Below are 20438 nucleotides of genomic sequence, written 5' to 3'. Positions count from 1 at the left end.
TTTTTTTAAATTTTTTAAACAAAAGACTCTCCTATAGCCATCTGGCCCGACCCTGTCACAGTGCCCCACCAACCCAGTAGAAGTCTGAGTAGAGCCGGAATACTTTATTCCATCCCCCATCATGAATAAGGTGGAGAAATACATGCCCAAGAGCAGCAGAATGTCTCGCTTATGTCACCTGTCCAATACATAACTGGATATACAGGCTCTTGTAGTAGACCCAAAGGAACATCAGTCTCAGATTCATGTATGTATTTATTTTTAAATCCCCTGTACTTCTGCCAAAGTGTAAGTGAAAAGGGAAACCAGGTCCTTCAGTTCCAGCCACTTCTCCATCACAAGGCTTTTCTGCATCAGAGCTAGAATCGCGGCAGCACCAGTAGGGAACGGGCACCTTTCTGCTCCAGACTTAGATGAAGCAATCCAGATTGGGCACTTTTTACCTCCTTTCTGTGTCTCCACAGTTTAATTCCCTTGCCTCCATGAACTGTCTGCAACAAAAACTTAAGTCCATAAGGATCTTGGTGAAAGCAAAAGGTTCATAAAATATTGTTTTGGATCCAGGTTTGTGCCTGGGTTTTTAAAAAAACGGTCAAGCTTTTGGGTGTTGGCTGGACCCCTCTCAAACACATTCTACCTTAACTTTTCTTAAACAAAGTTCTTTGTCCTGGAATATTTAAATGTATTTCCATACTGGAGTATGGAAAGGGTCTCAGCCTCACTCATGAAGTGATGTTTCCAGACTCAGAGCAGGATAGATATGATAGTGTCAGGAACAACATTGTTTGCAGGCAGAAGACTGGCAAGAAATGAAAGTGTCACCTTAGAAGAAATGCTATCAGCACACCATGCTGCAAGGAAGCAGCACGGGAAGATCTCAATAATGAAGCAGAAATGCATCACTACCCTTCGTAAGGTACAAGTTACAGCCTCAACACGGCCTTCATCAATCCATGATGGAAGACTGAGGTCACTGTCACTGTTTCCAGATATTAATCTGGTGTGTGTATATGCGCACACATGCCCCTTACTCAGCAAGAGTGCATGGAGATGGGGCTGAGCCGAAGCCCACTGAAGCCAATGGGCGTCATTCTTATCTATTTCAGTGGGCTCTGAATTGAGCCCCAAATGTGTGACAGAGGGAATTAGAGAAACATTCCTGAACACAAATAACAAAAGCTATGAAAGTACACGCTGTTCATTTACATTTTTATTTCAAATAGCTTCAATCATAAAAATGATTTTACAAGGCTATTTACAATTGCAATGTACAGTGACGCATGTGTGCCCCTTTGACACCTGGTACCATTCTAGAGCAGCAGTGCATGGTTTTAAATATAAAGATGCAGAGTCACTTCTGATTTAAACTAGCTTTTTAAAAACAAGAGGAAGGTGAGCTTCCAGAGAACACTAAAATCATGAGCCTTCTATTTTTGTTAGATTCAAGGAAGTCATCACCGAAACCAAGAGTAGTTTCTGGTTCACAATTATCAAACAAGCTGCAATTCATTGAAAATAGCTGTAAAAACCTGAAGCTATACTGTATAAAATTAACATATCCAGGACTCTAAAAATTGTCAGAAAACCACCCCTTTCCCTCAGACATATAAAAATCTAATTTTATCATTCAAAATTTCATGGGAGAAATTCTAAAGCACTTCCTAAATCTTGAATGTTGAGATGACCAAGGAAAATACTAAAAAACTTGCAGCATAAAAAAGCATCCTGCATGTGTTTAATGTTAATATATACATAATACAGTAGAGGATTATTTACCCAATTTCAGATGAACTGATTCAGCACAATCTTCATAAACACAGAACAAGAAATAAAATAAATAGAATAAAAACGGTGACCATTTTAAAAACTGAAAGTGCAATTGTAAAAGTTCCCAATTTAAAGTTTACAAATTAATCGAAATAATCTTTGCTTTGTGGCTGGCTTCGCCACTTTTACTCAAGCATTATTTGCAGGTCATTTTACAGCAGACTTAGTGATATAATGTAGGAAACCTACAGTTGCCATTAGTTGTATCTGAAGGGAAGGAGAACTTTAAAAACAACCCTGAGGGATACACATGTTAAAGATCTGGTTATTTATTTAAACAAATTTAAAAGTTACATTTATTATTTAACAATTGCTTTCCTGGGTAGACCATTCCTTTAAGTATGTGCATAAATAATATTTATATCAGTCATATTTACAAATCCTAACACACTGAAGTAAGATGTATACAGATTTAAATTTAGGTCTGTATACACTTAAATAATTTAATAAGAAAATCTGAATCAAACTCCTCAGTGTGAGGCTGAATTATATAATAGAAAGAAAAAAGACCATCAAGAGTAATTAGTAGGGCCCACTAAATAGTTCTGTTCATCTGAATTCATTAGCTTTCAAGAACAAATTTACAGAAGGTTTCTTTTAATCACAAACTCTGAAGTCCAACTTACTTCAGCGTATGAACTGAACTTGCTAATTTGGGGCCAGATCTAGTTTGCTATCTTTCTGTACACTTCAAAAAAAATCACATCTTCCTTTCAAAGTGATATACAGGCAAATAGGGCTGAACCCTGCCCTGAGGTAAGAAGGTGCAATTCCCAGGGACTTCAGTAGGAGCTGCGCCTACTTCCATGGCTGTATTTGAACCCTCAGAAGTACAAAACCTTGCAACAAAAAGAAAAGTTTAAAAGGATTTTTTTTCCCAAAAAAGACAGCTGATCTATTATTCTGAACAATAACTAACTGTTCTTGGTCAAAGACCCTAGCTGCTCAGTCATATGATGTCAAAAGCATCCACTAATTTTGGTGCCCAACTTGAAGAACATAGCACCTGACTGTCAGAGGTGCTGAGCACCCAACTGTCAGAGGTGCTGAGCACCCAGAATTCCATCTGCAGTCAAAGAAATCTGCAGGTGCTCAGGACCAGTGAAAATCACGCTCGCCTTTTCACAAACCATGCACCCAAAATTAATGGACACACTTGACAATTTTGGCCCTAATTAAAAAAATTAGAATACTCTTTAAACAAACTCACTGCTCTGCAAATAGTTTACTCCTTATTATCTGGATATTTCTAATGGGCTGGTACACAGAATATCATAATCACAAATGAAAGACTGACTTTAACATCTGAACGAGGACAGACTGATTAGCAGTTTGGGGGAAGAGCACTAAGCAACAGTACTTGAAAGACGCAGACCACGTGCACATTTTCCTCTTCACTTTTGACTGAACAAGCAAGTCAAAATGAATGAAACTAACTCAAAACCCCCCGTAAGTTAACATTTAAACAAATCTAGGATGTGGTCGTAAGTCACAGCGCCAAGGTCCAAGATGCATAGCTTCATGGAATCTTTCCACTAAAGTAAAATATTTTCTATAAAGGGGAGATATCAAGAATATTCACTTAGCTAGCAATATTCTTCCCCCCCCCCGTCTCCCCCGCCCCAATTCCACATGAATGAGATATTTCAAAGACTCAACAGTGGCAACATCAGTAACAGTGATCCAGTTTTTACACTCTTCTAAAGTTACAAATATTGTTTGAAGTTCAACAGTACGAAAGGCAGGAAAAGGACAATTCTGTTCTGCACTACTGATTGAAAGCTGGTAAATGCCGTCCCAAAATAAAACAGGAAGAGAGCTGTCAGTTGGCATAGGGGATAGTACACCCATTAATTCATGAGGTGTAACTGTTAACGTAACTGCTAATTTTCACAGTCCTAGAAGAACCCTCCAAACCATTTATGCCCCAATTATTAATGCCAAGGTTGGCATGGCACATTCAACCCTGTCCAGGCAGGAGGATATTGCCATACATGAAAACACAAGGGAAATAGGCCTGAGCTGCAAAACTCCTCTTACAGAAGAACCCTAGAGAATGATATCCTCTCTAGATAACGTAACAAGCTACCCCCCAGGATTTTATAGCAGGAGACCACTCCCTAGAGTGGAGTAATTTCCACAGGTTTCATTCAGCCCCACATACAATCCTAGAGGAGTTTTCGTGTAAGGGTCAGATCTGGATTTCTGGTGTCCTCTCCCAAAGTTCAGAGTTGCTTAGATCAGTCTATTTCACTGAGTTAAAAAGGACAGTCCAAATCTCAGCACTTTTTATTCTTTCAAAAGAGCAAAGGAACTGACTGTAGGAATTTTTCCTCAAGGTTTTATTGTTATTTGGTTGCCAAAGGCTTTGGGTTTTTACCCATTTTGACAGGCTTCTAAAACCCAGTATTTTTGACGTTGTTGCTGCTTGCTGTCTCATATTTGCGATTTCATCTCCCTAGTGGCCTAGTACAGTGCTCTTTGGCACCACCTCACCATGAAACTGCACTCGCACTTCAAGTACTCATGGCACCACTGGCTGCAAAAGGTTTAAAAAGAGAGAAATCCACGGCAGCCCGATCATTTTATAACAAGACCTGGATTTTGGCTCATCTGTTTCCATCTTAACATTGCTGCACACAACTACATGGTAATTAAGACACTGGTAGACCAATCCTTTGGTATTTATAAGCCCTTGGTGTCCAGGATTAATATTTGCTAATGCTAAGGGCATGTGAAAACCATTTTCTGCCTCCTAGCGATAGTTCTGGCCTTTCTGGTGCAAAAGTGTTAAAAATCGCTCACACAATACCAATAAAACCTGGTCTGCTAAGAGTAATCTAATCCCTTTGTTGGACACAGAGAGCGTATGGAGCCACCAGTCAGTTAAATGCAACAGAAGTGAGACGTAAGGGAAGAAGAATTATTTGGCCTAGGTTCTTCAAAGACCCCAACAACCTGTCCTTCTGCAGCCTACGACTAGCTGAAGAGGAGGGTAAGAGCTCATTTGAGAGTAATGTGCTTCCTTCCTCCTACGGACTGAGCACACGGTTTTTACTGCATTCCCAGTACCTGCAGGGTCAGACTTAAGGACTAGCTGCAAGTCCAAACCCTTACCTGTCCCACAGCTGGAAACTCTCTTGCACTACTAGGTATGAACTTGTTTTTAGTCCATGTGAAATAGGAGGGATACACACTAAAACTCCAGGATCATCTTACAGTCATGATGCTTTCTCATAAAAAGTGAAGAAATAACTGACAACCCTTTCCATGTGGTTTCTATGCGTCTCTAGTACTGCTGTGAAAAGGTTGTGTCAGACAGCACACTATGCTCACATTGCTGTTGGTACACAGGGTGGAACAATTACCACCAAATATTAACATTCCCCAAATATTCAAAGGACCCTATTTAACTGCCCTGCAGTTTAAACCTTTAAATACAGCTCACTTTGGGCAAGTGAGGCTTCAAAATTTAGTAAAAAATTTTTTCTTCTGTTGTACGTCATCTAGCTCAATGTTTTTTGATGTATAATTTGTATGATGTCCAGCTCTGAACTTTGTATTCAGAGACAAAATAACCAGAAATGTTTGTACTAGGAGAACACTTAATATGCGGCAATACTAAATAAAGCCATACAATTACATAGCTCTGAATACTGCTAAAGAAACATACCACTGAGATTCATTGTTATGTTATAGTGATTATTGGATATGAACCATTTTCCTGGGCTGGAGCTTTAGCTTCTGTACTAGTTCTAGGTTTTGGTGGCCATTCTGGATCAACCAACAGTTCCTGAGCTAAGTGCATGTACTTGGCTTTTGGAATCTTCTTTCTGCAGCCAAACAGGGAGGAAAGGAAGCATCCTCTCCAGCGATCCAAAGCCTCCTGCAGAAGGGACAGGGAAAGGAACAGATATGAAAACCAGGCTGCCAAGAGCAAAATACTTTAAAACCACATCAGAAATTTTACAATGAGACATCAGAAATGAGACAGACTTTCATTATGAATTGTTTTAGTTTCTCATTTAGAAATTGTTGTCATTATATAGGATCAAGACAGTGTGGTGCAGAATCTACATACAGGGCTGTGCCTACTCCCTCTTCTGCAGTATGGCAGCAATGAGATCTCAAAAGGTACAAACGCGAGGAGAAAAGAAGATTCTGCATCATAGTATCCAGGTCTCCTGCATCTGCAATCCCGTTCATGCACATTCCAAAGCACTCACAGTACTGCCTATAACTGCACGGTTTCAGAGGAACTAGTCAACTCCCAAAGTATACAATTGAGGAGTAATGGCCTGAAAACACTTCTTGTGATGTAACTGTCTGTTTGATGCCCAAGTTTGGGGAAAAAACCCTCTAAATATTTTACACATACACAGGTTTGTTCAACGGTATCCAACCAACAATAAGCAGTACGCAATTTAAACTAACTATGCCTATCTGACAGTGTGTGCTATTAAAAAGCATGCAAAACAGTGAATTAGAAGCAATCTCCTAGTATGTACGCATACATCACACCGTGTTTATTTATTTTTTTAAAAGTCTTCCTCACTCCCCTCATCCTAAATAGGCAATACATAAACCTTAGAAATGTTACTGCACTAACTGGAATAAATAGACAAACACACTGCTAACATTCTCCAGGTATTTGGTTCCTCCCATTTCTCAGTCTACCTCAGCTACTGTGTGTGACTGCCGTGCTGGTGGATATACATATAAGTGATTGCCCTTATGCTCCCTGGCTTAGATTTACCCCCGTGCAGAACCCTAGGCACCACGGACTTTCTCACAATCAAGCTCAGTTCTGACTGAAGCAGTGGCTGGGCCTTGTGCCGGTTCCCTGCCCAGAGGCAGGCAAAAGCTATGAGGCGTTAAAGGGAATAACCAAACCAGCAGTGTTTTACTGCACTGCATTTTCCATAGACTGTAGCCTCTGGGTGGTACCAAATGCAGTTTGTTGACTATCTCTTGAGGAGGAGGAGCTGCCAACACCAGCTTTAAAAGCTTAAGAAGGAGTAGTAATTTACCATGTCTCATTTGGTTTCCCTTTGTTTGTATGTACCATAAATTACTGATCACACAGAGGATGCTCCAACACCTTCTGAGTCAATTTAATTCATTTCACTGGGAGCTGGATCGAACCCAGAGTTAAGAACCCGGTTTTCATGAGAATTAAGACGTTTCTAGTTCCACTCTACTGATCTGCTGACATGCAGACTACAACTAAGTGTCTGGGATGGACACTGGTGACACTGCATGCGTTAGCCCCTGAAATTCTAAGTGTGTCATTTTGGAGTGAAAAAACAAGCCAATGGAAAAATTAGAGAGGCCTCACACTGTTTCTCAAGTCCTGTAAGTGAAGCTAAACTTCTTAACGTACACTTACCTGCTTAGGACATGTTTATAATAATATTTAAAGATGCTTCTGTTAAAATCCCTTTTAATTGTAAAGTTACAGAAAGATGATAAAGACATTATTTAAAAACAGGTTTATACAAGCAGAAAAACAAACACACCCAGAAACCACCACAAAATGCATGATAAAAAACTAAATTAATCTGCATACTGTTGGATGATTAGCAGCAAAATACTGGTCTCCAACCTGAGGTGGCTGGAGCCTGGCGAGGCGATATTCCCCTTGTTTAATTCGACTGGACACAATCTTCCAAAGGATCATGTCAAGGAGGATATTCTGTGAGACATTGCAGGGAGTGGGAAGAATTAAAAAGACTAATGATCATTTGTTGTTAGTGTGCACATAGAAATAAAATCTGAAACGGTGATGTTGGCATAATTAGCTCAGTGCAGAACTAAACTCAGCTTTCATTTCACAAAATTTATTTTAATAAGTATTTAAGAGAGAAACCATCTTCAGTATTTAAGTGCTTACATGAGGGTTTTAAGAGCATGAATAAATGCCTTACATTAACTGCAATAATTATGACAACTGCATTTACACAAATAGGATTTCTTTTTAAAACAAGTTTTGACACTACTATTTTAAGAATCCCCAATAAGCACTGCAAGTTCTAAGGAAGCTTTGAATTAAGATTCTTTTCTCAAATCATGTTTTGCATTCTGATTAGTCTGATCTTTTGGGTATATATTTAGCAGTGTTGATCACAGTCCAAAGTTAGTTATTAGGTTTCAGGGGGCATAGGTGTGGATGCTGTGCTCAGAGGCAGAGGAAACTGGTGAGTGGTGTGTTTGGTCTGTCTGTTCTCCAGGAAGGTTGCGTGGCTGGGCTGTGGACCCCTGACCAGGCTAGGTGAGACAGGTCTGTCTGTGTCGCAGTGAGGGCAGTGTGGCTGTAACCCTGTTGTCTTTGAACAGACCCAGGGTTTGAAGTGTCAGAGGTTAACCCTGGCCTGCTAAAGAGCGGGTAGAGCTGAGCAGTGAAGCTTAGTATATAGTCAGTTGCCAGGTGAACTCCTGAGGTAGGCAAATAAGAGTGACAAGCTGGTGAGTTCTGGAGGGAGCCTGGCTCCTTCTGTTGAAGGTATAGCTCTACTCCACGTAGCTAACATGGACCACAAGGAAACAACTGTGTCCTGCCTCAGACATGCTATGTTTACTTTTCTGTCAGAAGACCAAATCGATCTCTAGTGCATGAATGCAAGCTGGTGGCCATACTGCAGGAGAAAATACGTGGTCTGGAAGCACAAGTTTCAACACCTCTTTGACAACCACATTTGGAAATCACTACTACAGACACGACAAGGGGAAGAGTCTGTGAAAGGAGAACTGGAAAGAACAGAAACCAAAGAAATGGACTGACCAAGAGCAGAGAGAAAACCAGGAGGTATTCAACCCAGCTAAAAGTCCTCATTCAGTATCAGGTACACAGTGAAGCAACTACAGAGGAACCTGTCTCCGGAGTAACAGAACAGAAAGCTAAAAGGGACATGCCTCATGGGCACCATTGCATTATGAAGCAAGCAGCTATAAAGACAGGGTTTTCACCTATCTCTAGAAGGCAAACAATCCTCACCAGTGACTCCATATGAAGAGTGGACACAGAATTTAGCAAAGGACACAAGGAGAGCAGGATGGTATGCTGTCACCCCAGGGCGAAAATATGAAATGTAAGTGCAAAAAGGATGGGGTTATTAAATCTTCTGGCAAGTCTCCACTGGTGGGGATACACACTGGTTCCAAAGCTATGGCATCCCACAGATTGCAGAAAACTTCAGGGATCTTGGAAGGGAGCTGAAGAGGAGGAACGTCCAAGTTATCTTCTTGGAGAGCCTTCCAGTCCCACAAGCAACAGAAGGCAGAAAATATTGGATGTGAACCATAGACAGTGCAACTGGTATGAAGCTGAAGGTTTGGATTTGTGGAAGACTGGGCCATATTCCAGTGGGAGACAGAGCTATATGAATGGGACCAGCATGCATCTCACAGGCAGCTAATCATCTTGCTTCGAGACCAACTGGAGCCGATGAGGGGGAGAGGGTAGGGACAGGTGCTAAGGGGGCAAATGCGGTATTACGACAAGGGACAGGTGCTAAGGGGGCAAATGCGGTATTAACTCAAACTCAGTGTGTCATTAACAAATTAAACAGATGTGAAAATGTGAAGAGCATATTGCTTATATACCAATGCTAGGAGTCAAGGTAAAAAGTAGGAAGAAGTGGAAATTCTCACTGATGAGAAGAAATTTTAGATAAGTGGCTTTACTGGAATCTGCTGGATGATGCACATGATTGGAAGGTTAAAATCACAGGTTATAAACCTGTTTAAGACAGACAAAGAGGGTAAAGGGGGGAGGGGAGGATCCGATATTACATTAAAGGAACCATTACCTGTTTCAGAGTTATTGTTAACTCAGAGACATTGGCTCTTGAAAGCATATCGATCCATGTGCTAACTAACAAAGCCCAGGAGGGCTCCGTGGAGGATCTGTTGTTACAGAACATCAAACCAGCAAACAGGATGAGTTATTCCTCCTTAAATACTGGTCTTTAACGTGTGGAAATAAAAGTTGTGTTGTTATGGGGTTCTTCAGCGTGGGAGACACATGCCGGCAGAGGCCGCTCAAGACAATCTGCCATCTTCAGCAAAACTTCCGTGTGCGGCTCCCCTCCTCATTGGCCTCAGGACGCAGATTTGGCCTGGCTGCTCCACAATCACGACCACAGATTTGGTGGCCAGCCCAAATTTGTGCGAGTGGTGTTGCAAGCTTGTGCGTTAGGTCACAATGCCACTCACTCAAATTTGGCCCGGCCACCCCTCCATCATAATTGAGGGAGGACTGGCCAAATCAGCCACCCTCGGCAGCAGCCTAGTTTGCTTACAGCTAGAGTTGTCCCTGCATACTGGAGATCTCCTCCAGCCAGTCACAAAACACATATTCGTTTCTAAAAATTGTAGATGATCATTTTTTAAACACAAAGGGTATTGCACCCAATGAGGTAATGCTTTTGGACTTCGTTATGACAGAACTATGAATTAATCACTGGACTGGGAAGTTGGTGGTTGCCTAGGGACTACTGCTCATGACTTGATTACATTTAATATGAGCAAACAGAGGACAGTCCGAACCAGTGATGTAAATATTTGGTGCTTCAAAAGGGCTAATTTCTCAAAGCTGAGGACAATAGAGCAAAATTGATTGCGAGGAAAATTTTAGATAGAAAAATGTGACGGAAAATTGGGAGTTCTTAAGGAAGTTTATTAGATGGGCAAAAAGTTATGATGCTACTATCAAGAAACATGACAACTTGGTTGAAAGCCCATCCTGGTTCAGTGACAAAGTACATCAGCAGTTCAAAATAAAAAAGCAACAAACAACAAATAGCAAATGAGGGAAGCAGATAGCAATTAATATAAATGAGAAGTTATGAAGTGCAGAAGATTGATAAGGGAAGCTAAAGATGTCAGGGAAAACTCTGTGGCTAAAACACTAGCAGCGCTAAGGACAATAAGGAGTTTTAGAAAATTAGCAACAAAAAAAAAATCCTAGCATTTGTACAGGCCTATTATTAAATGGAAATGGTAAAACTGTTAATAATGAAATGTATGCAGAAAAAGAAGTGCTAAATAATTTCTTCTGTTCTGTATTTGAGAAAGGAAGATGATGTTTCACATGAGGATGAAGAAGTACTTTCAAACGAAGGGGGATGTCAGACAATATCTATGAGAGAGAAATAATTTTAAATCAGCAGGTCTGGATAACTTGTACCAAAGAGTACTAAAAGATCTGGCTGAGAAGAATTCTGGCCCACTGATGTACATTTTTAACAAGTCTTTGAACACCAGGGAAATTCTAGAAGAGAGGAAGAATGCTAATGTTGTCTCAATATTCAAAAAGGACAAGTGGGATGATGCAGGTAATTACAGACTAGTTAGCCTGACATCAAACTCAGGTAAAATAATGGCAAAGCCGATATGGGATTCAACTGATAAAGAATTAAAGGATGGAAATATGATTTTAAAATTGGCACTATCAATAAAACACAACCTAAATGAATTAAGAAGTGGCTAACTGACAGATATTAAAAAGTAGTCATCAATGGGGAATCATTAGGGCCCTACCAAATTCACGGTCCATTTTGGTCAATTTCACAGTCATAGGACTTTTTTAAATCATAAATTTAATAATTTCAGCTATTTAAATCTGAAATTCAATAGGTGTTGTAATTTTAGGGGTCCTGACCCATAAAGGAGTTGGGGGTTAGGGGGGGTCACAAGATTATTGTAGGAGGGGTTGTGGTACTGCTACTCTCACCTTCTGCGCTGCTGCTGACAGCGGCGCTGCCTTCAGAGCAGCTGGAGAGTGGCAGCCGCTGGCGGGGAGCCCAGCTCTGAAGGCAGCGCTGCCGCCAGCAGCAGCGCAGAAGGAAGGAGGGCACGGTACGGTGTTGCCACCCTGACTTCTGCGCTGCTGCCTGCAGAGCTGGGCCCTCGGTCAGTAGCCACCGCTCTCCAGCGGCCCAGCTCTGAAGGCAGCAGTACAGAAGTAAGGGTGGCATTACTGCGACCCCCACTACAATAACCTTGTGACCCCCTTCAACTCCCTTTTGGGTCAGGACCTGCAATTTGAGAAACGCTGGTCTTCCCTGTGACATCTGTATAGTATAGCGTAAAAGCACACAAAAGACCAGATTTCACTATCCAAGATGCGTTTTTCATGAATTTGGTAGGGTCCTAGGAATAATTATTAAATGGGATGTTTCTAGTGGGGCTCCAGAGGGATCAGTACTAGACCCAATTTTTTCAACATTTTCGTCAATGATCTGAAACTAAATATAAAATTACTGCTGATAAAATTTGCAGATGACACAAAGATTGGCAGAGTAGTATATAATAAGGACGGGACAGTCCTAGAGAGCAATCTGGGTCACTTGGTAAACTGGGCCCATTCAAATGAAACAGCTTTTAATGCAACCAAATACAAAGTTCTCTCTCTAGGAATAAGAAATACAGGCTATCTTTACAGAACGCAGCAACTCTAAAAGGATTTAGGGGACAAACAGCTGAGCATGAGCTGCCAGTGTGATACTGTGGAAGAAAGGACTGATATGATCCTTGGATGTATAAACAGGGGAGCAATAAGCAGGAGTAAGGAGGATATTTTACCTCTGTATATAGCATTGGTGAGACCAATACTGGAATATGGCGTACATTTATGGTGGCCACATTTTTAAAATGACGTTTAAAAAATTGAAGATGATGCAGAAAAGAGCCACAAAGATGATTCAAGAAAATGCTTTACAATGAGATATTTAAAGAGCACAATCTGTTTAGCTAATCAAAAAGAAGAGAGGTGACAATTACGGTGTGTAAGCACCTTTGGGGGAAAAAATACCAGGTATGAAAGGACTTTACACTAGTAGTGAATGGCAAGACAAGAGCCAATGGCTGGAAATGGAACCCAGACAAGCACAACGTAGAAGTTAGACACACATTTTTAACAGAGGATGATTAACCATTAAAACAAATTATCAAGGGAAGTGGTGGATTCTCCGTCTCTTGATCTCTTCAAATCAAGATTGAAGTAGTTCTGGAAGATATGCTTGAGCCAAACCCAATTTACTGGGCTCAATACAAGGGTAACTGGGTGAAATTTAATGTGATGTGTAGGAGGTCAGACTAGAGGATCTAATGGTCCCTTCCACTGTTAAACTATGAGTCACACTTGTGACCCAGCATAAGGATAGTGACACACACCCTAAAAAAAAATTAAATGTCAGAAGTCTGTGTTGAACATAGTTCACTGGTGCTGTACATTACGCTGAATTCAATAACAATGCTTAACTCAATTATTCACATTATTTCTTATTTTATTAATTATCTGTATTATGAAACTTTAAACTTTGTGGCCTTAACCTTGCCTGAAAATACATTAGAAATACAAACATAACTGTACTCCATCAGCATTTTATATAGGATGTACTTGTACCCCAGGAAAAGGCTACACGGAAAAAAACCCACTTGTTAATCTGAGCTACTTACCTCCACCAAGATGGATACAATTGCATTGATGATGATAATGACGAGAATTGTTATACGCCACTGATATGGTACACAAACTAGCTGCAAGACAAAGTTATCACAGGTGAACACTGTCCACTGTATGCATTGAGCAGTTACACACAAAAAATTGTGTATATAGGAAATAAAGCAAATTTGAAACAAGCTTGGTTGTAAACCTTGAATTCTAACTCCTATTTTATTACTTAAACACGACTCTTTGTGACAGGGCAGATAATGCTTATCTGCAGAGTGCACTAGGTAGCATTACCTCTCGTTCTGCAGTATCTTGTGGAGAAAGTGTTAAGGGTTTTAAACACACGTTTCTGTATGTAAGGGAGCAGTATGACTGCTCAGAGCTCCGGTACGAAACTGCAGAAAAACCTGAGTGTCTCTGGATTAAGTTTAGAAGTGTGAGCAACAAGAGTGATGTAGTGGTGGGAGTCTGCTATAGACCACCGGACCAGGGGGATGAGGTGGATGAGGCTTTCTTCCGGCAGCTCGCAGAAGCTACTAGATCGCACGCCCTGGTTCTCATGGGTGACTTTAATTTTCCTGTTTCAGAGGAACAGCCGTGTTAGTCTGTATTCGCAAAAAGAAAAGGAGTACTTGTGGCACCTTAGAGACTAACCAATTTATTTGAGCATGAGCTTTCGTGAGCTACAGCTCACTTCATCAGATGTTTACCGTGGAAACTGCAGCAGACTTTATATACACACAGAAATCATGAAACAATACCTCCTCCCACCCCACTGTCCTGCTGGTAATAGCTTATCTAAAGTGATCAACAGGTGGGCCATTTCCAGCACAAATCCAGGTTTTCTCACCCTCCACCCCCCCACACAAATTCACTCTCCTGCTGGTGCTAGCCCATCCAAAGTGACAACTCTTTACATAATCAAGTCGGGCTATTTCCTGCATAGATCAAGGTTTTCTCACATCCCCCCCACCCCCATACACACACAAACTCACTCTCCTGCTGGTAATAGCTCATCTAAACTGACCATTGCAATACAGCGGTGCACAGACAATCCAGGAAGTTTTTGGAAAGCATAGGGGACAATTTCCTGGTGCAAGTGCTAGAGGAGCCAACTAGGGGGGGCGCTTTTCTTGACCTGCTGCTCACAAACCGGGTAGAATTAGTGGGGGAAGCAAAAGTGGATGGGAATCTGGGAGGCAGTGACCATGAGTTGGTTGAGTTCAGGATCCTGATGCAGGGAAGAAAGGTAAGCAGCAGGATACGGACCCTGGACTTCAGGAAAGCAGACTTCGACTCCCTCAGGGAACGGATGGCCAGGATCCCCGGGGGACTAACTTGAAGGGGAAAGGAGTCCAGGAGAGCTGGCTGTATTTCAAGGAATCCCTGTTGAGGTTACAGGGACAAACCATCCCAATGAGTCGAAAGAATAGTAAATATGGCAGGCGACCAGCTTGGCTTAATGGTGAAATCCTAGCGGATCTTAAACATAAAAAAGAAGCTTACAAGAAGTGGAAGGTTGGACATATGACCAGGGAAGAGTATAAAAATATTGCTCGGGCATGTAGGAATGATATCAGGAGGGCCAAATCGCACCTGGAGCTGCAGCTAGCGAGAGATGTCAAGAGTAACAAGAAGGGTTTCTTCAGGTATGTTGGCAACAAGAAGAAAGCCAAGGAAAGTGTGGGCCCCTTACTGAATGAGGGAGGCAACCTAGTGACAGAGGATGTGGAAAAAGCTAATGTACTCAATGCTTTTTTTGCCTCTGTTTTCACTAACAAGGTCAGCTCCCAGACTGCTGCGCTGGGCATCACAAAATGGGGAAGAGATGGCCAGTCCTCTGTGGAGATAGAGGTGGTTAGGGACTATTTAGAAAAGCTGGATGTGCACAAGTCCATGGGGCCGGACGAGTTGCATCCGAGAGTGCTGAAGGAATTGGCGGCTGTGATTGCAGAGCCATTGGCCATTATCTTTGAAAACTCGTGGCGAACCGGGGAAGTCCCGGATGACTGGAAAAAGGCTAATGTAGTGCCAATCTTTAAAAAAGGGAAGAAGGAGGATCCTGGGAACTACAGGCCAGTCAGCCTCACCTCAGTCCCTGGAAAAATCATGGAGCAGGTCCTCAAAGAATCAATTCTGAAGCACTTGCATGAGAGGAAAGTGATCAGGAACAGCCAGCATGGATTCACCAAGGGAAGGTCATGCCTGACTAATCTAATCGCCTTTTATGATGAGATTACTGGTTCTGTGGATGAAGGGAAAGCAGTGGATGTATTGTTTCTTGACTTTAGCAAAGCTTTTGACACGGTCTCCCACAGTATTCTTGTCAGCAAGTTAAGGAAGTATGGGCTGGATGAATGCACTATAAGGTGGGTAGAAAGCTGGCTAGACTGTCGGGCTCAACGGGTAGTGATCAATGGCTCCATGTCTAGTTGGCAGCCGGTATCAAGTGGAGTGCCCCAAGGGTCGGTCTTGGGGCCGGTTTTGTTCAATATCTTCATAAATGATCTGGAGGATGGTGTGGATTGTACTCTCAGCAAATTTGCGGATGATACTAAACTGTGAGGAGTGGTAGATACGCTGGAGGGGAGGGATAGGATACAGAAGGACCTAGACAAATTGGAGGATTGGGCCAAAAGAAATCTGATGAGGTTCAATAAGGATAAGTGCAGGGTCCTGCACTTAGGACGGAAGAATCCAATGCACCGCTACAGACTAGGGACCGAATGGCTAGGCAGCAGTTCTGCGGACAAGGACCTAGGGGTGACAGTGGACGAGAAGCTGGATATGAGTCAGCAGTGTGCCCTTGTTGCCAAGAAGGCCAATGGCACTTTGGGATGTATAAGTAGGGGCATAGCGAGGAGATCGAGGGATGTGATCGTTCCCCTCTATTCGACATTGGTGAGGCCTCATCTGGAGTACAGTGTCCAGTTTTGGGCCCCACACTACAAGAAGGATGTGGATAAATTGGAGAGAGTCCAGCGAAGGGCAACAAAAATGATTAGGGGTCTAGAACACATGACTTATGAGGAGAGACTGAGGGAGCTGGGATTGTTTAGTCTGCAGAAGAGAAGAATGAGGGGGGATTTGATAGCTGCTTTCAACTACCTGAAAGGGGGTTCCAAAGAGGATGGCTCTAGACTGTTCTCAATGGTAGCAGATGACAGAACGAGGAGTAATGGTCTCAAGTTGCAGTGGGGAAGGTTTAGATTGGATATTAGGAAAAACTTTTTCACTAAGAGGGTGGTGAAACACTGGAATGCGTTACCTAGGGAGGTGGTAGAATCTCCTTCCTTAGAGGTTTTTAAGGTCAGGCTTGACAAAGCCCTGGCTGAGATGATTTAACTGGGAATTGGTCCTGCTTCGAGCAGGGGGTTGGACTAGATGACCTTCTGGGGTCCCTTCCAACCCTGATATTCTATGATTCTATGATTCTTCTGCATTAATTAGATCGAAAGGGATTTTTTTTTTTTAATAAAAATTTAAAAATGGAGAGACCAAATTTACATCTGGTTCTCATCTGACTCTATAGGTATATGCCAGATTTTCATTAGGCTAGCCTTCTGGTAGAATTTGAACTCTAACTTTCAATCTATCCAATGGGAACTTTAGATTGGAAGAGAAACCAGCCAACTTAGTTTATGAGGTATAAAGTGTATACACCTGCTTGTTGAATCTTACCTCAAGAAACCTGTCAATGGATTCAACTGGATACAACATGATGAATAATGTGAAGATATAAATAACTATCACAGATATAACAAACAGAACTGTAAAAAGAAAAAGAGAAATACAACTTTAAACATACTGTCACTCTTAGCTTTTGCATATATATCTTTTACAATAACCCCTAAACAATAGTTCACAAAATGTATTTTTCATCGGTAGACCATATACAAGTACATATTACATTGAACAGTTTTGGATTTCTCTCCTGTAAAATTATATTGCAATGATTTTATTGTATATGCAAAAAAGCCACCTTAAACATCTGGTTAATTCTCATTAATTTATAAAAACAATGCATCTTATGTGACACTTAACTTACAAGAAGTTTTCCCCTTTCACAACAGCAGAATATAAACCTCAAAGCACATTGCAATGGTGGATATAATCCTCATTTCACTGTAGTGTGCGTGCACACACGTGTATATATTACTTCATTAACTGTATATGTATATTTTTTCTCCATTAACCTTCTAAAACAATATATACCCATACACATAATTTTAGATAAATATAAAATGACTAAATTACAGGAGTTCAAATCAACCACTGCCCTAACAACAAAAAATTACAGATTTTAGATTACACTTCTTTGCTCTCCCAAGAAAAGACCATATTTAAAATGTAAGTTTTGAGGCCTATAATGCAGACCAGAATCTTTCAGAATTCTGAAAAACATTAAAGCACCTGAATCTAAATCTAAAAAATCTGATTGTGAGATTTCTAAACACATAAAACTATCTTAAGGATATTAGCAAGCAGATTTTAGTGTATGCAGCAAGCACACAGTCCCCACAGATTAAGAAGTGAAAAATGTTATTATTCCATGTCTTAAACAAAACAGCAGTGGAATGTAGGAGTTTTCTGCTACCAAAATCATTGAGTCAATAGAGAAACCTCATTCAATACAGTGGTAATGACTGTATTTAGGTGGTTTTCCCAGAGAGAGCATACCATTCACATTTCATGCATTTTACTTTGGAAAAAAAGTTAAAATTTGTAGCACGTGAGAATTTCTGCATTAACCTTCCCAAATTCCCAGAGGAAATCTTGACTATTCTATAATACTGCCCCATCTATTTTCACCTGAGAAACTATCCCCTCCCTCTTCTCTTGGGGGAACCCCACATTCTTGCAGCAGCAAATCTGTTACTGAAAAAGCAGCACAACTTGCACCTAAACAAATGTGCTAAGTGAACAAAACATGCCTCCTGTAATCTGGATTCTTACTTAGAAAAATACAGAGGAATTGTATATAATGAGAGGAGACTTACCATTTTTGTAGCAAGGCTGTCTAAAGGGCTTCCCTTTAGAAAAGACAATTGCCACTATGAGGTACTGAAAGCTGGAGATAAAGAACACTGTTGTGTTTTCATAGTTTTTGATATTGTGCTCATCGTGAAGAGTCTCATTCTCATGTTGCGAGGAACGGGTGTTTGTGGCTGCTGATAAGTTACATGCACTGCAATGCAGAAGCACATTCAACACGGAGTCAAAGTTGAGGATTACAGTAAGTTTCAGCCTTGTCTTTATTGTGAAAATAATTCCAGTATAAATGGCTACAGAGGTTATGGTGGGTGTATTTTAGACATTTTACAACAGTTGATGAAGTAGTTCAGAAAGGCCTTTGTGTCAGGCGGTGACTGAGGTCATGAACTGGGGTTTCTTTTGTGCCCCTTGAGTTCTGAATTCTTCTGTGTTTCCATTGTGTCAGCTAGTGATACAAATTGAATAGGACTTTTATTGTTCTACTGCCTGTAGAGGCTGCAGTAAGTGAATTTTACAAACTGAAAAATAAACGAAGCGAGACTGGTATAAATAACGGCCTGTAGCCGTTATTTATACGCCACTGACATGGTACACAAGCTAGCGGCAAGACGAAGTTATCACAGGTGAACACTGTCCACTGTATGCATTGAGCAGCTACACACAAAAAATTGTGTACATAGGAAATAAAGCAAGTTTGAAACAAGCTTCGTTGTAAACCTTGAATTCTAACTCCTATTTTATTACTTAAACACGACTCTTTGTGACAGGGCAGATAACGCTGCTGCTTCATAACAGGATGATAGAACTTCTCTATACAGAGCAGAAAAAGGTTGGATCTGAAAATTGCTCTGAAGTTCAGGGCTCCAGTGCAGACCCACTTCTACTAACATTAACAACTGGAAGTAATTGCTAAGACTCTATCTTAGCACATCAGACTATCATACAAAGATGATTACTTTCCCTTCCTTTCCACCCTCCACACAGTGATGTAAACGTTGATAGTCCATCTCTGATGGTCTCTTGTGGTCCCTCCAGCCATTCCTTATAAGGGGCTCATAGAACTCCCCCAGTACATTATCTTCAACCCTTAGAATATGGTACCGTAGTGTTCTACACGGTGGTACTGCAGCTCAGTGAAACTTCTTCTGTACTTCACCTCTAGCATCCCAATCCCATAACACATGCTTCACTAATCCTCCTACCCCGGACAAAATGAAGTCCATTAGGCCGCTTGCCCTGATGTAACTTCCTGAGCATGAGAAGATTATTCGTCTTCCTCCAAGAGGGCAAATCATCTCTCACTCTCTGCTCACCTTGCAGCATCCCCAACCCTTTGCCAATTCTTCCACACACCATATCCTGATCATCTGACATGACCCCACCTTTCCCTACTGGTCCCCACATGAATCTTACAGGCAGCAGGGAAGAGGGAGACCTCCAGTTCTGTGAAAGAGGCTGTCAGGGCAAGCTGAGGCCCACTCAAGGCAAGAATCCTGTTGTAGTTTGATTCCAAGAAATCAGAAGCCTTTTCTCCTTCCATGGCAAGGAAAACTGCCCATTAGCCAGTTGCCATGTGAAAGGCACCTTGGAATCTGCTAGTTACCAAAGGGCATTAAAATATTTATAAACCATTCCCCCTAATCAGTGTTACCATATTCTGTATTTACCAGTGTACAACTTACTCTGACGTTGTGGTCCAGGGCTCATACCAGGGTTGTTGTTTGACCCAAATAAATCCTATGGTTTGAAAACTCAGGCAGGTGATAATCTGAGACAGAACTGAGCAGAGAAGTTGACCTGAGATGAGACCTGAAGGTGGCCTTTGTGCAACAAGCTCCTTCCAAGCGGAATTTAAACTCACTGTATTGGGAGAAAGAAAATCAAGGAGTTTATAATCTGCACATTTCCAAGTATTATTTTGTTTAACTTCTATGGAATTAGGCTGTGTGTACGCTAGGAGGTCTGGGTATGATTCCCCTGCTCCCGTACCATACCACGCTAGCTCTCCTTGGGCTCGCAAGAGGATAAGTAGCCACGTTAGCACAAGTAGTAGCTGCCTAAAACCGGGGGGTAAGCACTTGGCCTGGTTCAGCCATGCCTCTGGGCTACCATGACTACACAGCTGTTTATACGCACACAGGCTGGATGAGAGCTAGTGCAA

General features: G+C 41.5%; 1 protein-coding gene across 7 annotated transcripts in view; it reads right to left on the bottom strand.

Moving 5' to 3' along the window:
* Positions 1–1197: 1197 nt before the first annotated feature.
* Positions 1198–20438, bottom strand: part of ATP13A3 (ATPase 13A3) — a 105720-nt gene continuing 86479 nt past the window's right edge. For 5 of the 7 annotated variants that reach the window (XM_073358999.1, XM_073358995.1, XM_073358998.1 and 2 more), the window contains 6 exons: positions 19960–20137; positions 18283–18470; positions 16964–17052; positions 13288–13368; positions 7397–7522; positions 1198–5713 (listed from right to left, as the gene is read on the bottom strand). In XM_073358999.1, the coding sequence (XP_073215100.1) occupies positions 5516–5713; positions 7397–7522; positions 13288–13368; positions 16964–17052; positions 18283–18470; positions 19960–20137 (860 nt within the window). In that variant the 3' untranslated portion in view covers positions 1198–5515. The remainder of the gene's footprint in view (positions 5714–7396; positions 7523–13287; positions 13369–16963; positions 17053–18282; positions 18471–19959; positions 20138–20438) is intronic. The other 2 variants (XM_073358994.1, XM_073358997.1) reach the window with 2 other exon arrangements.

Source organism: Lepidochelys kempii, chromosome 9 (assembly GCF_965140265.1).
Source record: "Lepidochelys kempii isolate rLepKem1 chromosome 9, rLepKem1.hap2, whole genome shotgun sequence".
Classification (NCBI taxonomy): Eukaryota; Metazoa; Chordata; order Testudines; family Cheloniidae; genus Lepidochelys; species Lepidochelys kempii.
Note: the sequence above shows the minus strand (reverse complement) of the source record. Positions and strands in the feature narration are given on the sequence as shown.